The sequence below is a fragment of the Portunus trituberculatus genome, chromosome 21 (genome assembly GCF_017591435.1).
Source record: "Portunus trituberculatus isolate SZX2019 chromosome 21, ASM1759143v1, whole genome shotgun sequence".
Lineage (NCBI taxonomy): Eukaryota > Metazoa > Arthropoda > Malacostraca > Decapoda > Portunidae > Portunus > Portunus trituberculatus.
In genome coordinates, this window is record NC_059275.1 from 16,737,233 (window position 1) to 16,762,232 (window position 25,000).

The 25,000-nt window shown below is 46.4% G+C and overlaps 2 protein-coding genes and 1 long non-coding RNA gene across 3 annotated transcripts in view; 2 read left to right on the top strand and 1 right to left on the bottom strand.

Annotated features, from left to right (window-relative positions):
* LOC123507019 (extensin-like) overlaps positions 1–275 on the top strand; it is a 369-nt gene extending 94 nt beyond the window's left edge. The window contains exon 1 of the mRNA XM_045259515.1: positions 1–275. This exon is cut by the window's left edge and continues 94 nt beyond it. Within this exon, the coding sequence (XP_045115450.1) occupies positions 1–275 (275 nt within the window).
* A 10,089-nt stretch (positions 276–10,364) lies between these two features.
* The window catches only part of LOC123507040, a 43,738-nt gene continuing 29,102 nt past the window's right edge, over positions 10,365–25,000 (bottom strand). The window contains exon 3 of the long non-coding RNA XR_006675563.1: positions 10,365–10,397. This is a non-coding gene — a long non-coding RNA (uncharacterized LOC123507040). The remainder of the gene's footprint in view (positions 10,398–25,000) is intronic.
* Positions 16,760–17,602, top strand: LOC123507039 (protein odd-skipped-like). The gene has a single exon (XM_045259550.1). The coding sequence runs from the start codon at positions 16,762–16,764 to the stop codon at positions 17,506–17,508; it is 747 nt and encodes a 248-aa protein (XP_045115485.1). The 5' UTR covers positions 16,760–16,761; the 3' UTR covers positions 17,509–17,602.

Consider the following 25,000-nt stretch of genomic DNA (forward strand, 5'->3'; position numbering starts at 1 on the left):
CACACACCCTCCACACCCACACTCCACACCTCCCACCACACACCACACCCTCCACACCTCCCACCGCACCCGACACCCCGACACCCCCACGCCACGCAGTCAAGTCCCTAGCGTTCTGTGTCGTTGTCGCCGTGAGTCTTATCTCGGACACACGTGGCGCGGCGGGACAAGGCGCCTTACATGGGGCGTGGGGCAGCGATCCAGTAGGCCCTTGGGGAGATTATTGCAACTCCTTGACCCCCGATGTCCCGTGGCAGCCTCGGGTGACACTCTGAAGGAGGCGCTGCAGTGATTTGATTCAGTGCCGCGGCGAGGACGTGGACTTGTAACGACGAGGAAATTATAAATAGATAAATAGATGAATGAATTAACTGTCGTGCTTAGTAATTTATTGGTTGGTTTAACAAGAACGAGGAAAAGAAATTTCTATGTATCATATGTGGAAACTGATTAATTATTTGATTGATGGATTTAACAGACACAAAAATATGCATCCCACGTAGCAGTTCTGACTCAATGACACTCTAATGACACCATAACAACAGACACACTATACAGAACTCATCCATAACACACCAAGTCCATAACATCTAACTTTATCAGAAAACCATCGCTACTGACTCCATAAACAAACCTAATCTTATCTAAACTAACCTAACCTAACCAATTCCACAAAACCTATCTAACTAACAGAAAACCACACTAGTGACTCCATAAACAACATGATGTAACCTAACCTAACCTAACCTAACTTAACTTAACTTGACCTAACCTAACTTGACCTAACCTAACCTAACCTAACCTAACTTGACCTAACCTAACCTAACCTAACCTAATCTTATCTACCTAAACCTCTACCAAACCTTATCAAAAACTCTGCCACTTCCACAAACGACGACACACCTGCTTCTCTGCCTCACCTGCCGCCGTGTGTGAGGTCCCCCGTCTTTCTCCCCTCCATGGGACTGTCAGTAACTCAATTTGCATCCCACGATAGAGAGTTCGGGATAAATTAAGTAACACGGCTGCTGAAACAGATAGTAACACAGACCGTAAGTTTTCAAGGCTAGGTACTGATTACACACAAACACACACACTCACACAAACTCTCTCTCTCTCTTTCTCTGTCTATATATAACTACCGTCTATTTTGCAGTGTAGCATAATATAGTAGTTCGTCTGTCCAGCACCAGGAGGCGAGCTAATCTCAACACCAACAAACAAGGCGACACACAGATCACGTGACACCCGAGCCACCTTCCCTTGCCTCACCTCCTTCCAACACCCCTTCCCCTCACTCTCCCCTCAACCTCCACCGTTCCCTCTCATCACCACCTCCCCTCGTCCCCTCCTTCGTCCCCCATCACGTCGCCAAATCACAACACAGCACAGTTTCACGTCGATTCCGTCCCCTCACCCCCTCCCCTCACTCTGATAACCTGAGGGGTCGAGTGAGGGGCGCGGGTCACTGTGTGGGGGTCATGTTGCATTCCTACCGTGACCTCAGAAGCTACAGTCGCCTCCCCATCCCCCGCCACCCCCAGCGACCACCTACACAGACGCTCTTGTCGGAGAGAAGAGGGGAGCGGGGGTTGAAGGGGTGAGGTGGAGGAAAAGGGAATGCTGTGAGGGATGGAGGGAAGAATTGAATGGATAGGAGGGGAAAGGAATGATTGGAGAGAAAATAGGGAGAGGGGTGGAAGAGTGAACTGGAGGGGAATTGAGGGGTGGAGGAAAGGGGAGTGTTGGAGGAATGGAGGGAACTTGAGGGAAAGGAGGGGAAAGAGGGGAGGAAGAGTAGAAGGGAGGGGTAGGGGTGGTAGGAGAAGTGGGAGGGTGGAGGAAAGGAAGAGTGATGAGTTGGAGGGATGGAGGGAAAAGAGGGGAAAGGAGAGGAGAGGAAGGTTGGGTGGGGAGGGGGAGGAGGGAGAGCGAGAGGGGAAAAATGGAGGGAGAGGTGTTGAGGTGGCTACTGTAAAGCCGAGGTGACAATGTGTGTGTGTGTGTGTGTGTGTGTGTGTGTGTGTGTGTGTGTGTGTGTGTGTGTGTGTGTGTGTGTGTGTGTGTGTGTGTGTGTTTGCCTTTTAATTATTTTTGTTTTAAGAGTTTTTTTTTCTCTCTCTCTCTCTCTCTCTCTCTCTCTCTCTCTCTCTCTCTCTCTCTCTCTCTCTCTCAGACACTTCAGCTGTATATCCTCTCAGTGACCGCTACTACGCCGCAACACAACACACACACACACACACACACACACACACACACACACACACACACACACACACACACACACCGCTACTTATCCCATACATTCCTCTCTACTTTCCTGAGAGAGAGAGAGAGAGAGAGAGAGAGAGAGAGAGAGCGGTAAGAAGGAAGAACATAACTAAAGAAACAAAGAAAGGACGGGAAGAGAACGAGAAGAGAAGAGAAGAGCGATGATGGAAGGGAGACAGAAGGAATAGAGGGAAGACAGAAGAGGAAGAGGAAGAGGAAGATAAGATAAGAGGGAGAAAAGAAGATAAAGAGAGGAGAAAAAAAAAAAAAACGGGAAACAGGAGAAAAGAAACGGGAAGGAAGAACGGGAATATAAAGGAAGGACGAGAGGAAGACAAGAAGACAAAAGGAAGAAAAAAAAAAAAAACGAGGAAAGAGAAAGATAAAAGCAAGAGAAGAGAATAAAGACAGGAGGAGACAGGAGGAAGGCGGGAAGAAGTGAGGAAGAAGAAGAAGAAGAAGAAGAAGAAGAAGAAGGAGGAAGAGGAAGAGGAGGAGGAGGAGGAGGAGGAGGAGGAGGAGGAGGAGGAGGAGGAGGAGGAGGAGAAGATGAAGGAGGAGAAGAAGATAAGAAAAGCGAGGAGAGAGAGAAGCAGGAGAGAGATAAATAAAGACGGGAGGATAAAGAAGGAAGGCGGGAAAAAGGGAAGAGGAAGAAGAGGAGAAGAAGAGAAGAGAGGCAACCGAAGGAGTGGCAATGGATATAGAAGCGGGAAGAGACAGAGAAGGCGGGAGGACAGAGGCAGGAGGACAGAAGAGGCGGGACGAGGCGGGAGGACTATATTAACCCTTAGCCCATGACTCCTAATGAGGGAGGGTGGCGTGTCTCCTCCTCCTCCTCCTCCTCCTTCATCTTCCTACTCTTCCTCTTCTTCTATCTCATCTCTTACGTCATTTAAACGGAATCTTCTTGTTTTATGATCTAGATTACTGGAAGGACGGAAACAGATAAGAAAAGAGGAGGAGGAGGAGGAGGAGGAGGAGGAGGAGGAGGAGGAGGAGGAGGAGGAGGAGGAGGAGGAGGAGGAGGAGAAGAAGAAAAAGAAGAAGAAGAAGAAGAAGAAGAAGAAGAAGAAGAAGAAGAAGAAGAAGAAGAAGAAGAAGAAGAAGAAGGAGGAAAAAAAAGAAAAAGAACAAGAGAACAAGAAGAAGAACAAGAAGAAGAACAAGAAGAAGAAGAAGAAGAAGAACAACAACAACAACAACCTACCCAAACAGCCGTAAGCAAAATAGGTGTGTGAGGCCAAGATCCAGACAGCTGCTGGCCTCACCACTCACCTGTAGAGCGCTTATCTAGGGACGTTTAGTTACCCTGACGCCCTACACGCCATCACGCGCCCCTTCGTCAACCCAGATTATCATATTATCGCGCAAACTGAACCCGCCGAACAGAACTCCCAGGGCACCGCGGCGGAATACCAAAGCACCTTAGTCTGCCCTTAAAAGGTTCGAGTTGGTGAAGAAAACGAGGATTCTATGTTTATTTTGCGTTTTCTTTCAGTTCTACGCTCACTTTTTCTCGTTTCTCTCTCTCTCTCTCTTTCTTTCTGTGTTACGTGTTTTTTTTTTTTCAAAGTGAATGGTTTCTTGTAAAGTTTTTTTTTATATTTAGTAAGGTCAGTAAAATTCTCTCTCTCTCTCTCTCTCTCTCTCTCTCTCTCTCTCTCTCTCTCTCTCTCTCTCTCTCTCTCTCAAAATAGTTTGGCTTTGAGAAAGAGAGAGATAGAAAGCAGAAAAGTACTTGTGATCAATAAAACTCTCTCTCTCTCTCTCTCTCTCTTTCTCTTTCAAAATAGTTTAGCTTTGATTTTACCGTATGAGAGAGAGAGAGAGAGAGAGAGAGAGAGAGAGAGAGAGAGAGAGAGAGAGAGAGAGAGAGAGAGGTCAGCTAGCGGGGCGGGTCTCCTCTGTACCTGGTCTCTACAACAGAATTTCAGGTGTGCTCATCAGACTAAACATGTTCCAAGGAGGAGGCGGCGGGAGGGTCAACAGGTGAGCAGGAAGACAAATTGGATATTTTTCGAAACTGTACAGGTGAGTGAAGGAAGAAGGAGGAGGAGGAGGAGGAGGAGGAGGAGGAGGAGGAGGAGGAGGAGGAGGAGGAGGAGGAGGAATGGAATGAAAAGGGAGTGAAAAGGAGAGAGGAAATGAAATGAGGTAGAGTGATTTGAGGGAAAGAAAATGAAGTAAAGGAAGGAAGGAAGGAAGGAAGGAAGGAAGGAAGGAAGGAAGGAAGGAAGGAAGGAAGGAAGGAAGGGAAGAGAAGGATGGAGAAAGGAATGCGATGAAGGAGTAAGTTAAAACAAATCTTAATCAACAAAGGTGTCTGAGAGGTGTGGAAAACCATGTGTTGCCATTACAGGTGTGAATAAAGATGCTAATTAACAGGTGATTAGATTCAAATGGAAGAGAAGAAGAATCCAACACGCCTTAAAATAACCAAATCCTCTTTAATAGTATCAGAATCCCTTTAAGAGTTTCCAAACCACTTTAAAAGTATTCAACCCCCTTTAAGAGAATCCAAACCCCCTAAAGAGAATCATGTCCTGCCGAGTGACTGGTAAATCTTCGTTATTAGCTCAAGATTACACGTCCAAACTGCGTCCAGGTGAGGCTGCGGCAAATTACCCGTATTAGGCAAGGTGAGTTTTGCGGCAGGTGAGTGTGGTGGTGGTGGTGGTGGTGATGGTGGTGGTGATGGTGATGGTGATGGTGATGGTGTTGGTGGTGGTGGTGGTGGTGGTGGTGGTGGTGGTGGTGGTGGTGGTGGTGGTGGAAGGGGAGGAGGAGGAGGAGGAGGAGGAGGAGGAGGAGGAGGAGGAGGAGGAGGAGGAGGAGGAGGAGGAGGAGGAGGAGGAGGAGGAAGAGGAGGAGGAGGAGGAGGAGGAGGAAGGCGAGGGTGGAGTTAGGGATACAATTAGAGAGAGAGAGAGAGAGAGAGAGAGAGAGAGAGAGAGAGAGAGAGAGAGAGAGAGAGACCACTACACCAATAATGCAAGCTCACTGAGGGGCGAGGTGGGACTTACCTGGGGGCGTGGCAGGGATGTGACATAGGTGTGGGAGCGCGCGAGGGACACACCTGCACACCTGACACACCTGACCACCCCTCACACTGCTCCTCCCCGCCACGTGTTAATTAATGACCCCCTGAACCCCTGACTGCCTGGCTCACATTCTCAAACTTTTCTGCGCTTCACCTCCACTATTTCAAAAAGCTTTATTTAAATTTACACGAGTTTTTTTTTAAGGTGTACAGTTCTAGAGGCAGAGTGACAAGATTTCTACATTATTATCTGGAGAAACACTCTTGAAAACCCCGCTTATAGTCATCCCTGTGGCCTTGGAAAACAGTCGTGGTGAGAGAGAAGAGCGTTTTTTAAGATGTTTTCACGGTTCTAGAGGCAGAGTGACAAGATTTCTACATTATTAAGTGGAGAAACACTCTTGAAAACCCCGCTTATAGTCATCCCTGTGGCCTTGGAAAATAGTCGTGGTGAGAGAAGAGCGTTTCTGAATACCGACCCATTGACTGCCTCACCATCCTTGTAACATGATCACCAAACCAAAGCAAACTCATTTTTTTTTAAAGTGAGTGATACGAGAAGCGAGCCACTGTGCATCAGGAAATATTACAAAAAAAAAAATAAATAAATAAAACTGGTGAAGACATTTATCCCTTTCCTTTGGCTAACTCTATTTGATCTCTATGGGGACTGGCATCGAAGTGGGCCTTTTTTTTTATTTTTGTTGCCCTTAACCAGTTGTCCCCTCTTACATAAAAATAAGTACTGCAGCCAACACCGTGACAGCAAAGCGAGGCGTGTTTGTCCTGGCACCACTGACCCGCCCTCTCAGTCACCCTGGGAAGTCACAGCTCTGGCCGGCGTGGGTTAATGGGTTAATGGATCGATGGTCTCAAGGGGCATTAACGCTATCCAGGCCACTCCCCTTCCCGTGAGGTGAAGGGAAGGGGGGAAGGTTGCATTTCAGGTGCTTAACCCATTGAGTACTGGGACACATTTTTACCATGAGTTTCGTGTGTGATTAGGCCATTTTATTGACATTAGGAAGAATCTATGGAGGTCAGAAGATAAATGGCCAGAGTCTTCACTATTTTAATCCTCCACATGAGTTTCTGTACTTGAAGGGGCTAAGCAGTGAGGTGACTATAAAAAAAAAAAAAAAAGAAGAATCTATACTCTACTGATCTTGCTTTGCTTTACTGATCTTGCTAACTGCACGTCTCTCTCCTCCTGCGGCCTCGCTGAACAAGGCTTTCCTTTTCCTCTCATCCCTATTCTGTCCAACTCTCTAATACAAGAGTTTACCAGTACTCCCAATCATTCATACCTTTCTCTTTTAAACTCTGGAACTCCCCACTTGCTTCTGTATTTCCATCTTCCTACGACTTGACTTCTTTTATGAGGGAGGTTTCAAGACATTTGTTCCTGAATTTTGGATAACCCACTTGACCTTTAAGGGAACCGCCCAACAACCCTGTAGGCCTTTTATTTTCATTTTTGTTGCCCTTGGCCAGTTGTTTCTCCTGCATAAAAAGAATACAAGAAGAAGCAGAAGCAGAAGAGGAGGAGAAGGAGGAGGAGGAGGAGGAGCATCAAAACCATTACCCACAGAAGGAAGGCGGCAGGGCGTGACAGAGGCGAGAGATAAGGAGGTGAGGAAGAGAGGGGCGGCAGTAGCAGCTTCATCAGGGCAGGCAGGGGAAGGGGAAGCAGGGGAGGGGAGGTAGGGGAAGCAGAGGCTGGGAAGGAATATCAGAGTATCAGAGTATCAAGGTATCAGGGCATCAGAGCGCCCCGTGGCAATCAGATAGTGTATCAGATGATCCCCGGGAGCCGCTACTGCCCGCCACTATCTCGTCCACCTGGCGGGGCATTAGTGTGTTAATTCCAAGGGGAGATAAGGAGCCTTGGGGAGTAGAGAGTGAGGAGTGGGGAGTGGGGAGTGAGGAGTGAGGTGGGGTGCTTGCTACTGTTTGATGGGGCTACTGTGGTGGTGAAGGTGTGTGAAGATAAGGGTGGTGTGTGGTGTGGGAGATGGTGGGATGTGTGGATGTGGATGAAGGAATGTGGTAGGATGAATGTGAGGGAATGTTAGGATGAAGGTGAATTAAGGAAGGTGGAGATAAAAGATAAAGATTGTAAAATGACGAGAGAGAGAGAGAGAGAGAGAGAGAGAGAGAGAGAGAGAGAGAGAGAGAGGTCTTTTTTTTATCTATTTATCTATTTCTAATCACCATTTTTATTGCCCTTAGCAGGTAACCTCTAAACAAAACAACAACAACAACAACAACAACAACAACAACATCACAGCATCACGTCACGACAGGTGTGTGACGTATGGGGTGGACAGGTGACCATATACTCCCTCCCACCACCACCACCACCACCACTACTCTCTCTCTCTCTCTCTCTCTCTCTCTCTCTCTTTCCTAACACCCCAGGAGCTACTGATGGGCGCACGATAAGGGGAAGGTGGACGGGCGGCGTGTGTTTGTGCTGTGTTCGTGTTGTGTTTGTGGGAACTCAAAACGCAGCGATTTATTCATGAATGTGGAATTAATTCGTACTGTGTTGAGGGAATTTATCGAGTGTTTGTGACAGGTTAAGGACAATTAATATAAGATCTTCTCGTGTTTCTGCTTGCTAACTTTTTCTTCTTGCTTGTCATATCTCTTTGTTGAGGGAAATTTCTGAGTGTTTGTGATAGGTAAAGGGAAATTATTGAGTTTTGTGATAGGTAAAGGGAAATTATTGAGTTTTGTGATAGGTAAAGGGAAATGATTGTGTTTTGTGATAGGTAAAAGGGAAATTATTGAGTTTTGTGATAGGTAAAAGGGAAATTATTGAGTTTTGTGATAGGTAAAGGGAAATTATTGAGTTTTGTGGTAGGTAAAGGGAAATTATTGAGTTTTGTGATAGGTAAAAGGGGAAATTATTGAGTTTTGTGATAGGTAAAGGGAAATTATCGAGTTTTGTGATAGGTAAAGGGAAATTATTGTGTTTTGTGATAGGTAAAGGGAAATTATTGTGTTTTGTGATAGGTAAAGGGAAATTATTGTGTTTTGTGATAGGTAAAGGGAAATTAATATAAGTTCTACTAGTGGTTTGCCTTACTAACTTGTATTTCTGTTATATTTCTTTGTTGAGGTAAATTATTGAGTATTTGTGGTAGGTAAAGGGTTTGTGATAAATAGAGGGAAATTAATATAAACTCTACTGATGCTTTGCCTAACTAACTCGCATTCTTGTTTGTCATATTTCTTTGAGGTAAATTATTGAGTATTTGTGATAGTTAAGGGAAAATTATTAAGTGTTTGTGATAGATAGAGGGAAATTAATAAAGCTCTACTGATGCTTCGCCTTCCTAACTCGTATTTCTATTATATTTCTTTGTTGAGGGAAATTATCACAAGCTCTACTAGTGATTTGCCTTACCAATAAACCCCTTCAGCACCATGACGTGTTTCCATATCCATTCTGGTGACTATTTAGCGATTTCACACAGCTTCAGAAACTTATGTGAAGATTAAAACAGTGAGGACTCAGGGCCATTAATCTTCTGACCTCCATAGACCCTTCTTAATGCCAATAAAATCGTCTAATCACAACCAAAACTCGTAGTAAAAATGCGTTCCAGTACTGAAGGGATTAATAGACTAACTGATTAACCAACTAATTAATGTTTATGGTACGTTGAATAGAAACAAAACCACTACATTTTTTTTCGAAGTGATTGACAAACTAACAAAACACGTAATTGTCTAAATATTTTACTAACAAACAAAGAAATACCAAAACAAACATTACGAATCAAAACTTATTAATAGATTGATTATTTATGAGAGAGAGAGAGAGAGAGAGAGAGAGAGAGAGAGAGAGAGAGAGAGAGAGAGAGAGAGAGAGAGAGAGAGAGAGAGAGGTGCTGGTGGTGGGGGCTACTCATCATCATAATTACTGAGATCACTATCACTCCCTCACCTTCCCCCCATCTTCCCCTCCCCCCCACCCCTCCACCCCACCTCCTCTAACCACAGCAGATAAGGGAAACTATCGGGCGGTCATTACCTTCCCAGCTGATAACGATCTACAGCCAGGAAGTCACTCTCTCTCTCTCTCTCTCTCTCTCTCTCTCTCTCTCTCTCTAATCGATTTCTCTTGTTTCTTTTCTTTCTTTTTTCTATTTTCTTTCTTTTTCTTTATTTATTTTCTCTTCCTCATCTTTCTAATTAGTTTTTTTCCTTTGTTCTCTCTCCTTTTTATTATATCCTTATCTTTTTTCTTTCTCTCTCCTTCTTACTTTCTTCATTTTTATTTTCATTTTTCTTTTCTTTTCTCTCTCTCTCTCTCTCTCTCTCTCTCTCTCTCTCTCTCTCTCTCTCTCTCTCTCTCTCATATTTTTGGTTTCCTCGTTTGCTCTTTTTTTTCTTAATTATGTCTATTTCTCCTTTGTGTTTCATATCTTTTAAGTTTAACCTCCTCCTCCTCCTCCTCTTCCTCCTTCTCCTCCTCCTCCTCCTCCTTGTCTTCTTTCTTCTATTCCTCTTCCTCCTCCTCTACTTCTTTCTCCTTCTCTTCTCTTCTGTTCATTTTAAGTTTAACCTCTTCTTCCTCCTCCTCCTCCTCCTCCTCCTCCTCCTCCTCCTCCTCCTCCTCCTTGTCTCCTTTCTTCTCTTCTTCTTCCTCCTCCTCTACTTTTTTCTCCTTCTCTTCTTTTTTGTTCATTACTTAATTATTTATCTTTCTTCTAATCAAACTTAAAAACTTGTCTTCATTCTCTCTCTCTCTCTCTCTCTCTCTCTCTCTCTCTCTCTCTCTCTCTCTCTCTCTCTCTCTCTCATCTTACACATCTCCACTCTAATTTCCCTCATATATCTTTCTCCGCACTCTTAACTCTTCCTCTCCCTCCTCCTCTCCTCTCCTCCTCCTCCTCCTCCTCCTCCTCCTCTAGATCGGACACAAGATAGTGGGCATTTACCTGTGTTTTTCATGGATTCGTCATCTTTCGTCTCACCTGACTAGATGTTTACCTGCCCGCACCCCCGCCGCCACCCGCCCGCCGCCCGCCCGCTTGTCCACCGCCGCCGCTCAGGTCCCCGGCCCCACCTGACGAAGGGAAACTCTGGGTCACTCACACTGGATCGAAGATAGACGCAGGTTTGTTGTAAGGGAAGGCAGAGGAATGAGTGCAGGGTGTGTGGAGGGAGGGAGGGTGTGGGTGGATGGGTGACTGGAGGGAGGGAGGGAGGGAGTCGGTGGGTGGGTGGGTGTGTGGGTGGGTGGGTGTGTGGGTCAGTGAGGGAGGGAGTGAGTGAGTGAATGTCTGTTAAACTTAGTGACTGACTGACTGACTGACTGACTGACGGACTGACTGAATGAATGATACACTGACTGACTCCCTCGCTGATTGACTGACTGACTGACTGACTGACTGACTAGATAACTGACTGAATGACTAACAATCTTTAAGCGTAACAAACCTAAAAAAAAAAATGTACATAGCTAATTAACTGACTGACTGACTGACTGACTGACTGACTGACTCATTCACTCACTCACTCACTGGCTAACTGGCATGTAAATGGGGCGTGTCAGACTGGTTTGGCTGAGCTGCAGGGCTAGTGGAATGCACCTTGGGAGTGGAGTGGAGGGGAGGGAAGACGAGGTGGAGGGCAGCGAGCAAGTGGAGTGGTGGGTGGGTGAAGGAGTGCAGCTGGGGAGTGGAGGGGGAAGGGGTGCAGCTGGGGAGTGTCAGGAGTGATGGCGTGGAATGGAGGTAGTAGTGGAGGTGGAGAGAAAAAAACATGGAGGTGATGGTGGTGGAGGAATAAGTGGAGGTAGAGGTGAGGTGGAGGGAGATCAGTGGAGGTAGTGGAGGTGGAGGAGAGGAAAAATGGAGATGAAAATGTAGTGGATGGGAGAAAAATATGTAGGTAGTGAGAGTGATAGTAGTGGAGAGAATGGATGTATAGTGGTGATGAGGATGGAGGGAAGTGGGTGAGGATACAGATCATTGTGATGGAAGTGGAAGAAAATAAAAAAAAATCTCCACATTACTTCCACCTTCTTTATCATTTTGTGTCATTTTTAGGTTTAATTCCGCTTCATTTTGCTATTTTCACTATTACCATTCAGTCTTAGTTAATGTCCACCAACAAAGTCATTTACCTGTGCTGGATACACTCTCTCTTGCTGTTACTTTGGTGTGTGGTCTGCGTCACAAAGCTTCCTTGGTATGCGGGCCACGCTTCATCTTGTGATCTACAAGAAAATATAATTTCCTTTTTTTATTTTCAAGATAAAAAGAAAACACTTGTCCTGGTTTCGAGAGACTGTCTGGATAGAGAATCTGAAACATGAGTGGGATGTCTGTTGGAGTGTCAAAGCTCCTCCTGTCCAGACTCAACAAGGTTGTGTATGTACTAGTACAGTACACGTGGTTCACCACACTGCACTCCGGCATAAACAGTGTATCGATAGACGACCTGCGCTCCCTTCTGTGACTTTATCTACTGCTTATTGGCATTTGAGTATCCAAAGAATCTTTCAGATTTTAGCTCAAGGCTTTTACAACGAGGTCACAGTAGTTTGCCAGCTTTCTCTATGGCAAATTTTAGAACATCTTTTTCATTTCACTTCATTCAAAATATCTCACACCATTCAGTGCATGAACTGACAGGCAGAGGTAGCACTGAGGCAATATGTGACTGGATTATTGTCTCTATTTGGTCACATAATATAAAGATGCGCCCATTCACGGCAGGAAACATGCGAGGTACTATAGTCTCTAGCATTCCGGAGCAAATCTGACTCACCTTGTTTCATTGTCAGTCGACTCTTGCACACTTTCAAACCAAAGCCATTTTTTCACTTACAATCGATGATTTTATATTCAGATCAAAATTTAAAAGAAGTTTGAAAAGTTTCGGCCAAAATTTGTTGAGGGGCGTGACGGCCTTGGGCGCCGCATGGGGGGAGAAGGTGGCTGTCGGGTCCGGCCTGGGGCCCAAGGCAGGGAACTGGCAGCAGGTCCTTCTTTTCCTTGGCGGCCTCAAGCTTCACTATAGTCATCCACTTGTAGCGCCTCACACTAGGCAAGGGGTCGCCATGAGCAGGGGATCAATGTCTGCCCTTCACCAGATAAGGGGAGTCCTGATTGGGGTGATAAGGACTCCTTCCATAGTCTGGTGGAGGGTGTGTACGGGTCCCTAGCTTGTGATGGCACCGGGCTGAACAACTCGCCACGAGTGAGGCCACGCTATGCGCCATGCACTAGACACTGGCAGGACGAGGGGGGTCCTTTAGGGGTGAGAGGACTCCCTTCATGACAGTGGCTGGGGCGTGGTGTGTGGCACGCTGTGCGCCATGCACCGGACACTGGCAGGACGACGGGGGTCCTTTAGGGGTGAGAGGGCTCCCTTCATGACAATGGCTGGGGCGTGGTGTGTGGCGGGTGAGTGCTCATGGCGAGCCGTGTGAGGCGCGGCAAGGTTGCCTCGTCACTGCCCTCACGCCCACGGGACTGCTAGGGCGGACCCTTGGGGAGGAACGGTTCGTCCTGGTGCCTGTGCAGATAAGAACACCAAAATGGCGTATATATATCACTACGCCTGTCACGTTATCGTGGAAACTCGCTGCGTTATTGTGGAAACTCGCTTCGTTATCTCCACGCGCATCGTAATCATCGTTATTTATCTATTTATTTATTTAAATTCGCCTTCATTATTTCTGTTTAGTGAATACACAACTCCTATGACAACATGTCCAGCAGTACAAGTCCTCTGTGATAAGACAGTCCAGCAAAACTCGATACTTTTCTGACACATTGTGTCATTTCGGGAGATGAAGTCGCTACACACTTTTCCACATCAATGTCAAACAGTGTTACTATTTCTTAACTTTTCACATTTCACTTGAAAGACGCACTGGGAAACCTTTTCACTGGCGCTGCAATGTCGTTGTAATAGTATTCGTGATGCAAGTGTTGTCTCTGCCGCTAAGTGCGCTTCATTGCTTCTGTTTCATAACTATTGAGGTGTTCATTATTATTGTTATCACTGATGTCTCTTGCAACTCAATTCTTGATAAGTGTATATATATATATATATATATATATATATATATATATATATATATATATATATATATATATATATATATATATATAGAATATTCATTCCACTTTGGTTATAACGAATAAAGGAAACTTGAAGATCGCATACCAAACTAGTACACACACTCTCTCTCTCTCTCTCTCTCTCTCTCTCTCTCAGATAATCAATTCACAAGTAGGACACACACCTGCCTTGTTCTCATTAGGCGCCAAAGGTGGACTCACAAAAGAGGAAGAAAAAAAATGAAGGAAAAAAAATAGAAAAGAAAAAAAAAAGGAAAAACAAAAACCCAGAAGTGAATGAAAGTTATACATAATTGTTTTCTTCATTTTTAACGTATTTTTTCACTTTTTTCATTGAGACAGACACACACAGAGAGAGAGAGAGAGAGAGAGAGAGAGAGAGAGAGAGAGAGAGAGAGAGAGAGAGAGAGTAAAAACAGCTTAGTTATTCACCCCATGCGAGTCTGTTTTTCCGACCTGCCAAAGAGGAGGAGGAGGAGGAGGAGGAGGAGGAGGTCGTGTGGTCTCCTCCTGCTGTGGGTTAGTGGGAGGCGTGTGGCGGCGTCATTAGCAGATACTTGTCAACCCGTGTCTTCTTCTCCTCCTCCTCCTCCTCCTCCTCCTCCTCCTCTTCATGCCGCAAACAGGACACAGAAACGCCCTTTAGAGAAACACAAGAGAAAATAGATGCATTTTGAGAGAGAGAGAGAGAGAGAGAGAGAGAGAGAGAGAGAGAGAGAGAGAGAGAGAGAGAGAGAGAGAGAGAGAGAGAGAGAGAGAGAGAGAGAGAGTTCATATACAACGATGAATTAAAATGAGTCATATAAAAAAAAAAGAAATGAAAAGAAAGCAAGACTGGAAAAATGAAAGAAAAAGACAAAAAAATAAAAACTGAAAACAAACAAAATGGGAAAGAGAAAAAAGGAAAAGAAAAAAGAAAAACATAACAAACACACAAAATTAAAACAAAAGACAAAACAAATCAGTGAATAAATAAACAAGAAATAAATAAAAGACAACACCACCAACATCACGAGCATCACCACATCACCATCACCAACCTCACCCCCCCCCCCATCCCCCTTCCCCCTTCCCCTTCCTCACCTCCTCCTCCTACTCTCCCCTCCCTTTTCCTTTTCCCTTACTAACCTCCTCCTCCTCTCCCTCCCTCTCACCTCCCTCGCTTCTCCCTTCTCCCTTCCCCTCCCTCTCCCCTTCCCCACATCCCCTCCCTCTCACCTCCCTCCTCTCTTCTCCCTTCCCCTCTCTCACCTCCTCCCCCGCGCATTTCCCCTCACCTCCCTCCTCCTCTCCCTCCCATCATCTCCTTCCTCTCTTCTCCCTTCCCCTCCATCACCTCCACTCCCCCTCCCTCCCCCCTTCCCCTCCACTAATCCCCAAGACAGCGGCGGCGGGATTTCAAAGAGTCGTTCTGCGGTCGCTTTTGACGTGGTTGGAGGGTGAGGAGGAGGGGAAGGGTGGGGTGAGGGGGAGGGTGAGGGATGGAGGGGGGAAGGAGAGGGGTGGGGGTGATTTTGGTGGGGTATGGGTGGTGGGGGGGTGGAGGCTGTCAGGCTAACGTTGTGGCAGATTAATTACAGACAGGTTAATGAGATGAGCCCCCAGGTGAACGAGGAGAGGAGGAGGAGGAGGAGGAGGAGGAGGAGGAGGAGGAGAGAATGGTAATGCTATGCGCGTGAAGAAGGAAATAGAAAATGTGGAAGAAGTGGAAGGAGTAAAGAAGAAAGGCTAATGATGATAATGATGATGATGATGATGATGATGATGAAAAAGAATAATAATAAGAACAAAAACAAGAACAATGGAGACTGAAATGATAGTGTGTGTGTGTGTGTGTGTGTGTGTGTTTAGTGTACAGATTAGGAGGATCATTAGCATATAACTTACTGAATAAACCTGGATAAGAGGAGGAGGAGGAGGAGGAGGAGGAGGAGGAGGAGGAGGAGGAGGAGGAGGAGGAGGAGGAGGAGGAGGAGGAGGTGACACTTGAGGAGTTCCTTAAGCACTCTTCAAAATCCCTTCTTTTTTTCCTCCTCCTCCTCCTCCTCCTCCTCCTCCTCCTCCTTGCTTTACATTCATCTTTTTCTCTCCCTTCTCTCACCTTTCCGTTCGTTAAAATACGAAATATGAGAGAGAGAGAGAGAGAGAGAGAGAGAGAGAGAGAGAGAGAGAGAGAGAGAGAGAGAGAGAGAGAGAGAGAGAGAGAGAGAGAGAGAGAAGATATGAAGGGAAAGGAAGGGGAGGTGGAGAAATGAAAAGTAGGAGGGAAGAAGGGAGGGGGGAGGGAAGCAGGAAAGGAGGGAAGGCGGGAAGGAAGGAGGGAGGGAGGGAAGGAGGGAAGGAGGAGAGGTCTTAAACAAATGTGGGGATGTTGACAGTCACACAGCGTCGCGGCCTGGCTCTATGTCCTCACCAGGGCCGCCCCTTGCCCCAAATTACCAGGCCTACACCTCTCTCTCTCTCTCTCTCTCTCTCTCTCTCTCTCTCTCTCTCTCTCTCGTTTAGATGTCTTTTTCAAATTCTCATGTGCGCACTTTTCCTCCACTCAGTCCTCCTCCTCCTCCTCCTCCTCCCGCTCCCCGTCTAACAAAGATGAATTTCCTGCAGTGTGTCACGAACGAGCAAACTTTATTTTGTTTGCAAACCTTGGACAAACGAGAGACGAGACGGCGGCTCTGTTTGGCAAGGGTGGCGGACAAACACTCCCTCCTCCACCTGCCCCCGTCGTCCCGTCCCATCCTCCACCCCTCAGCCCGCAGCGCCTCCTCGTTCTCTTCCTTTTCCTCAAGCCTCGACACAGGTGCAGTGGTGGTGGTGGTGGTGAAAGAGCTTTTAATGAGAGTGACTGAACATTGTGTGTGTGTGTGTGTGTGTGTGTGTGTGTGTGTGTGTGTGTGTGTGTGTGTGTGTGTGTGCTCCCTATCAGCGTGCATAGAACACGTGCAGGTGAATTCCAGCACGCCATCACAACAGCAGCAATGGCACACCACCACATCACCGTCACGGCACCGCGCCCCTAGCAGCCCACCGCCCCACCCCACACCACTGCTCCCCCAGGCGTGGCCGCGGTGGGCCAATGTGTATCACGAGGCAGCGGTGTTGTCGCGACGCACGGGGGCCTCGGCGTCGCTCCCACCGCCACCTCCGCCCCGCCCACGCCCTCCTGCCGCACCAATCAGCGGGCGCCGGGCCGCCACCACTGCAGCGGTGTCACCGGGCCAGCCAATCACCGGGGGCGCGTGGGGACACTGGGAGGAATTCCGCCGCAGGGAATGTCGCGGCGTATAAAGCTTCACGCCTCCGGAAGCCGCCACGACTCGCTACCTGAGCAGCATGGAGACCGCGGCCCCGCCCGCACGCCCCTCAGGCCCCTTCGCCGCCCAATCCCCAGCCTTCCACCTGCTACAATCGCTGCCGCTGTTACAGTCTGTGGGCGGCGCTGGCAAGCCGCTGCCGCCGCCCCTGGGGATGGACCCTCGGGTGGCGGGGCTGCTGCAGGGTTGCAACCCCTTGGGCCAGCTGCCATGGGCGGCGCTGGGCGCGGGCGAGCTGGCCCTGAACCGGCTGCTGCTGACTCCCGGGGGGCGCCTCAGCAGACCCAAGAAGCGGTACATCTGCAAGTACTGCCAGCGGGAGTTCACCAAGAGCTACAACCTGCTGATCCACGAGCGGACCCACACGGACGAGCGGCCCTTCCCCTGCGACATCTGCGGCAAGGCCTTCAGGAGGCAGGACCACCTCCGCGACCACAAGTACATCCACAGCAAGGAGAAGCCCTTCAAGTGCGAGGCGTGCGGCAAGGGATTCTGCCAGGCGCGCACCCTCGCCGTGCACAAGGCGCAGCACGCCCACGACGTCCCGCCCACACCCGCCGCCCCACACACGCCACCCTCCGCGCCCGCCGCCGCCGCCGCCGCCCGCCTGGAGGCCGACGAGGTGGTGGACGTGCTACACTGCGACGACGACGAGGACGACCACGTGATGCAGACGCTGACGGAGGAGGACGAAGAGCTGCAGCCCGCGGCGCCCCAGCCCCCCAAGAGGCTCGGCTTCTCCATCGCCGACATCATGAGCAGATAGAGGCGCGAGGGGCGCCGCGCCACCTCGCCGTGCCGCTGCTGGTGTCTGCTGTACATAGTGTACTATATCATATTCCTTAATATATTTTTGATAGCGTGATCAGGTGTCTTATTTACATCCCTGAGTGACGCACAACACTCCAATACACCCCTCAGTGGTGCTGGCGTGGTACTGGTACGGCACACCCACCACAGCGACCAGGGGATGGCCAGAGCGTGGGGAGCCGGCCACCACCACCACCAACACTTGGGGAACACAATTGCAGGGAAGGATCAGGGAGAAATGAATGGTGGGAGATGCGACGAGAGAGAGAGAGAGAGAGAGAGAGAGAGAGAGAGAGAGAGAGAGAGAGAGAGAGAGAGAGAGAGAGAGAGAGAGAGAGAGAGAGAGAGAGAGAGAGAGAGAGAGAGAGAGAGAGAGAGAGAGAGAGAGAGTCAACAAAGCCGTTGTGTTCAGTGCCTGTAAAGCCTGTGATGGCGGCGACCCCCACCTTGCCAGCCACGCCCTTCCGCCCCACCATCCTGCTGACATCACCTCCCCCACACCCACCGACCGCCACCACAACACTGCCTTCCTCCCCCACCACCCCACTGCCTCCGACACACCCACGCCCCACACACCACGCATGCCATCCGCCCATGCCTGCCTCCCACTGAATCCCACCTTTGGTCCTCTCACAGCATCAGAGAGAGAGAGAGAGAGAGAGAGAGAGAGAGAGAGAGAGAGAGAGAGAGAGAGAGAGAGAGAGAGAGTCAAGCTAACCAATAAAATCGTATAAGAATAACAATATCAACTATTACCACTACTGCTACTACTGTTACTACTATCACAACAACAGTTATGACCTACACACCAGTAAAAATAAAAAATCGTGATTGCTTAAACTCTCTCTCTCTCTCTCTCTCTCTCTCTCTCTGCCTTGCGCCACAGCCTCTTCACGGCGGCTGGAGCCCTGAAGTAGCGCGGGCACTCGAGACAAAACACACTTTACATAGTTGAGTTGTTTCGAACACACACACACACACACACACACACACACACACACACACAAACACTTTGGGCTACCTCTATCATTCTTTAAGGGAACTGGGAATCAAGTGGGCCTTTTTTTTTATTAAGTTTTGTTGCCCTTAGCCAGCTTCCCCTCTTGCATAACACACACACACACACACACACACACACACACACACACACACACACACACACACACACACACACAGGGAACACGAAACAGCTGCCTCCATTAAGAGTTGTAGGGCGTTAGGGTGAGTAAATGGCTTGGACCTGAAACACGGACCAAACACCCTAATTTTGAAGCCACGAGAACCAGTCCAGCGCGGCTCCAACACCTCGCTAATTAAGGCGGCAGGAAAACACAGGTGAGAGGTGGCGGCTCTCTCACCTTTGGCAGGGATCATTCTCTCCTTAATGGCAGGTAAAAGCAGGTAAAATACAGACGTGTCAGTGAGTGGTTTTAAAAGTATTGGTGTGTGTGTGTGTGTGTGTGTGTGTGTGTGTGTGTGTGTGTGTGTGTGTGTGTGTGTGTGTGTGTGTGTGTGTGTGAGTGGTGGTGTAATTGTTGTTGTTGTTGTTATTGTTAATCCTTTCCACTGTTAGAATTTATTGATTTTTTTGTTAACATTATTATCAACTGGACTGACTTTCATGGCTTAAGTAAATACTGTTCTTTCTTTTCCTTTTATTTCATTGGGTCAGGAAAAACAAGGATACAGAAAAAAAAGATGAAAATTTATAGTTATTTCCACACAACAAATAATGAAAACAAAACAAAACAAATTTCATGAAAAAAAAGAAAGAATAATAATTCGGTGTTATTTAATTTCACCTTAGAAAGACTGAAGGAATGCTCTTAAAAAAAAAAAAAAAAAAAAAAAAAACGGGAATCTATAGGAATTTCACATAATACAAAAATAACTAAAATAATAATAATAATAATAATAATAATAATAATAATAATAATAATAATAATAATAATAACAATCTTTCATACAATCTCCAATATCTCCCACGAAGAAAAACACCACAAACAATAATTTTTTTCACTTTCTATAACTCAACCCAAGGAAAAACCAAGGGAAGGGGAACAAGACAACACATGATTTACAATCTTTTCACAAATCAACGACGGAGGGAAAACACACACACACACACACACACACACACACACACACACACACACACACACACACACACACACACACACAAACTTTCATAAAATCTTCCAGTTCCTCCTAAATTTACAACCTTCTCGCAAATCAACGAAGGAAAACACACACACACACACACACACACACACACACACACACACACACACGCAACAATCATAAAACCTTCCAATTTCTCCCAATAAAAAAAATAAAAATAAAAAGATTAATTCCCTCTTACTTTATTTAATCCGAGAGAGACAAGAGACAGTTGGAGAGACGGCCCAGTGATACCAAAATGCAGGGACTCTCCTTTCACGTCACGCCCCCCCCCCTTTCTCCCATCCAAACGTCCGCCCCCTGCCTCCGCTCCCCCCTTCGTGACGCAATCGTGACTTATCAAACTGAATTATTACGTGAGTTATTTATTTTTTTTCCTCTTTCCTTCTCTTTCTCTCTTTCCCACTAGCAATTATCTCCCTTCTCCCATACTTCACCTGTGGGAAAGGCAGGCAGGTTAATTGTTATGCATACCTGTTGTTGATCTTGTATCTCTCTCTCTCTCTCTCTCTCTCTCTCTCTCTCTCTCTCTCTTGGAATTGTGTAACTTTAGAATATTGTTCATCTTTTTATGTTATTTATGGGTTAATTGTTTACTTGATTTGCTTTATCTCTTTCTCTTTCTCTCTCTCTCTCTCTCTCTCTCTCTCTCTCTCTCTCTCTCTCTCTCTCTCCTCTTCTTCCCTTTTCCAAACATTACATTTCTCTCTTATCTCTTTATTCGTATGATACTTTGTTCTCTATCTTTCTTCCTTCCTTCCTCCTCCTCCTCCTCCTCCTCCTCCTCCTCCTCCTCCTCCTCCTCCACACTTTGGTTTCAGGTTTCCAATAATAAGATTCATGTTCCGAAAACCCACATTTCTTCTCCTTTATCTTCCTCGCTTCTCACCAAATTTCAGGAAAGGAGGAGGAGGAGGAGGAGGAGGAGGAGGAGGAGGAGGAAAAAAGATAGAGCAAGTGAGCGTAGGTGAAACGGGTCAAGCTCTTCTCTCTCTCTCTCTCTCTCTCTCTCTCTCTCTCTCTCTCTCTCTCTCTCTCTCCCACGGCTCCCTGTCCTCGGCCTTTCCTCCCCTGCTGAGTCCCGGTTGGAGGAAAGGAGGAGGAGGAGGAGGAGGAGGAGGAGGAGGAGGAGGAGGAGGAGGAGGAGGAGGAGGAGGCGTGCGGTGTCTCTGAGGTCAACGCGAGTGAAGACAAGGCAGTCACAGGTGCCAAAAAGAAAAAAAAAAAGAAAAGAAAAGAAGAGAAAGGAAGGAAAAAAAAGAAAATGAAAAAAATTATGACTAAAAACTTCCTTAAAATTTTCTTTTTCTTTCAATCCTTCTCTTCGTGTATTCTTTATCTATTTTCCTCCTTTCCATTCATTCTTTCCTCCTTTATTATTTCTTTTCTATCTCCACTTCCTCATTTAGTCTCTTGTCTCTTTCCTTCATTCCTTCTGTTCGTCTTTTCTTTGTCTCTTCTTCTCCTTTCCTTTCATTCTTTTCTCCTATATTATTTCTTTTCTATCTCCTTTCCTCATCGTCTTAGTCTGGTATTTTCATTTTCTCATTTTTTGTTTAAGTATTTTCCTTCCTTCCTTATTTCCTTTTCTCACGTTTTTTTTGCACTTTCTTCTCTCATTTCTACTTCTCCCTCTTCTTTCATTTCTCTCTCTCATAACCCCTTCAGTACTGGGCCGTATATTAACCATGATTTTTTGTGGATGTGATTAGACGATTTTATTGACATCAGGAAGGGTCTATGGAGGTCAGAAGATTAATGGCCAGAGTCTTCACTATTTTAATCCCTACAAAAATATCTCAAGCTGTATAGAATCGCTAATTAGTAACCAGAATGAAAACGTGGCAGGGCATACTGAAAGGGTTATGCTCTCGTTCCTAACTCTGCTTTATTTCTGTCTTCCCTCGCACTGGGCCGGCCGGAAGGGAGAGGGTCAGTCTGGGTGGAGGCGATCAGTGTGTCATTATCCAAAAAACACAGAGAACTTATCCCAAAAGATGAACCTGGGTGTGGTGGTGGTGGTAGTGGTGGTGTGGAGAAGAGGAGAGGAGAGGAGAGGAGAGGAGAGGAGAGGAGGAGGAGGAGGAGGGGAGGAAAGTAAAAGGTAGAAGGAAGGAAAGGAAGATGAGAAGAAAAAGAAGGAAGTAATGAAAGAAGGAACAAGAACATCAACAACAACACCACACACCACACACCACCACATCACCACACACACCATCTCCTCTCACCAGCAATCACCACCCATCCCTCTGCTCTCACCACATCATAACCACACACCACCTACTCTCACCACGTCACTACACCACCTCCTCTCTCTAGCAATCAAGCAATCACCACACACACCCCTCTCACCACCACACATCACCACACATCACCACCATTGCACATCTCTCCTCACATTTCCGTCTCGCATATTTCCAGGTGATCCACAGACTTTCCCACGTGAGGCCTGTGAAAAAGAGGTTCACGGAGGGCCTGGAGCGACCGTGATACAGGCTGTGATAGGTGGTAATGTGGGCCTGCCTCTCTACCTCCCACCCTCCCACAGCCTCCCCCCGCCAGCCTACCTCCACTACCAAACACCCCCCACCAATCCCTCCTCCCTCCACTTGTCTCCCAGGGCACCATTTCTCCGGGTCAGCCACACACAATGACCACCAGTGCATCCTAAATAACACTCTTACTGTAAACGCTCACCAATTACACAGCGCCAGGGACCAGAGCCTCTCCTCCCGGCCTTTTTTGCTACCTCACATGCGAGTATCCGGAGCGAAGCCAAGCCGGGGAGTCACACATGGTTCCTATTCTGAAAGGTTTCGCTCTCTCACTACGACTGTTTTCCAAGGCCACAGAGACGACTAAGTGGGTTTTTCAAGACAGTTTCTCCTTATGATAAGTTAGAAATGTTGTCAATCCATTACCTGAATCGTAGAAATATCCTTAACCTCTTCAGTACCATGATGTGTTTCCATATTCATTCAGCTTACTATTTGGTGATTCTATACAGCTTCAGAAACTTGTGTGTGGGATTAAAATAGTGAAAACTGTGACCATTAATCTTCTGACCTCCACAGACCCTTCTTAGTGTCAATAAAATGGTTTTAACGTACAAATATCTCAAGGTAAGAACATGTCCCAATATTGAAGGGATTAAAAACATGAGTATCTTCAACTAGAGCCTTTGGAAAGCAGGGATGGTTTCAGAATACGAGCCAGGATGTAATGACACGTAGGACTAACCCACCATGCAGTTAACCGGGCCGTGTGAGTTGGGTGTGTTGGGAGTTCCGCAGGGCAAAGTTACCGCGGTGTTTTGAGATGACCGCTTGTGAATCGCTGGGCAGGGACAACAGTAATCAGTACCAAGGCCAGTTAAACGCTCGGCCATTACACTCTTAACCGGCAAAAGTCCCTATCGTCTCCAATTGCTGGTTAGGAAAGCGGCTCTATCATTTGGACCCCGACCACCGCTCATCCGGAGACTCCACGGGGGAAAAAAAGCACCGGTGTTTAGTGTGGGTTTGTTGTACACGCGTTGTATCATTTCGAAACAGCGCTGGTCATTCTTTCTGGTTTATCTCTTTGTCTGTCTGTCTGTTTCTTCCCCTTCCTCCTTCTCCCTCTCTCTCTCTCTCTCTCTCTCTCTCTCTCTCTCTCTCTCTCAATACAAGGAAAGATACTAAAAAATCTTACACTACAAAAAGACATTAGAAAAGATAAATAAGTTCAAACAATACTCTCTCTCTCTCTCTCTCTCTCTCTCTCTCTCTCTCTCTCTCTCTCTCGTATGCAAATCGGCGTGGAATTACAGGGAGGAGCCGCGCCCTGCTATTCCCGACCTGTCTGTTTGTTCTGCCGTGTAAAAATCACTGCTTTGCCCCGCGCCAGGTGAGAACACGCTTACCGGAGAGAGAGAGAGAGAGAGAGAGAGAGAGAGAGAGAGAGAGAGAGAGAGAGAGAGAGATTAATTTTTTGTCTCAGAATTTCTTTAACTATAACTGAAACTGTGTGTGTGTGTGTGTGTGTGTGTGTGTGTGTGTGTGTGTGTGTGTGTGTGTGTGTGTGTGTGTGTGTATACCAGTCTTACCTGGGCGTTTCTCACCTGTCACTTGTCCACCTGACCTCCCCCTTCCCCCCTCACCTGTTGACCTAAGGTATGCCCACTGACCCCCCTCCCTCTCCCTCTCTCTCTCTCTCTCTCTCTCTCTCTCTCTCTCTCTCTCTCTCTCTCTCTCTCTCTCATTCCTCCTTCCTCTCCCTCTCCCTCCCTTCCTCCCTCACACACCTGTACACACTGGAGGAAAATGCACACACACACACACACACACACACACACACACACACACACACACACACACACACACACACACACACACACACACACACACACATAAGCTATTCTAAACCGAACAGTTTCCAAAGAGAGAGAGAGAGAGAGAGAGAGAGAGAGAGAGAGAGAGAGAGAGAGAGAGAGAGAGAGAGAGAGAGAGAGAGAGAGAGAGAGAGAGAGAGAGAGAGAGAGAGAGAGAGAACCGCCAAATTAAACAGGATAAATACGAGATGAAAACACACACAAAACACGAGAAAATAATGATAAAGGAAAATAATAAAGAAAGGAAATAAAAAAAAAAAAAAAAAAAAAAAAAAAAGAAAAAAACTAAATGAATGAAAATCGGGAAAGAAAGAAAGAAAAAAGACAAGATGAGAAAATAAGAAACGTAAATTTTTTTGTGCAAAGAAAAACAAGAGGAAAAGAAAAAGAAAACAATTACCACACAGAAGAAAGAAAAAATAAAAGGAAAACGAAATAGAAAGAAAAAGAAAGAGAGGGAAGAAGAAAAAAAGAGAAAAATTACTATACAAGAAAAAAAGAGAAAAAGGAAAAGGAAAACAGAAAGAAAAAGTGTCAAAATAAAACCGAAGAAAAAAAAAGAGTAAAAAAAGAAAAAAACAATTACTAAACAAGAAAAAAAAGATAAAAGAAAGAAAAGAAAAACAGAAAGAAAAATAAAGAGAATCAAAATAAAACCGAGAGGAAAAAAATTGAAAAAGAAAAAGAAAAAGAAACAATTACCACACAAGAAAAAAGAAAAGAAAAGAAAAGAAAAGAAAAGAAAAGAAAAGAAAACAAAGAAAAGAAAGATAATCAAAATAAAACCGAGAGAAGGAAAAAAGAAAAAAAAAAAGAAAAGAAAATCACCACACAAAAAAAAAAGAAAAAAAAAGAAAGAAGCAAAAGAAAAACAGAAAGAAACACACATTTTTGG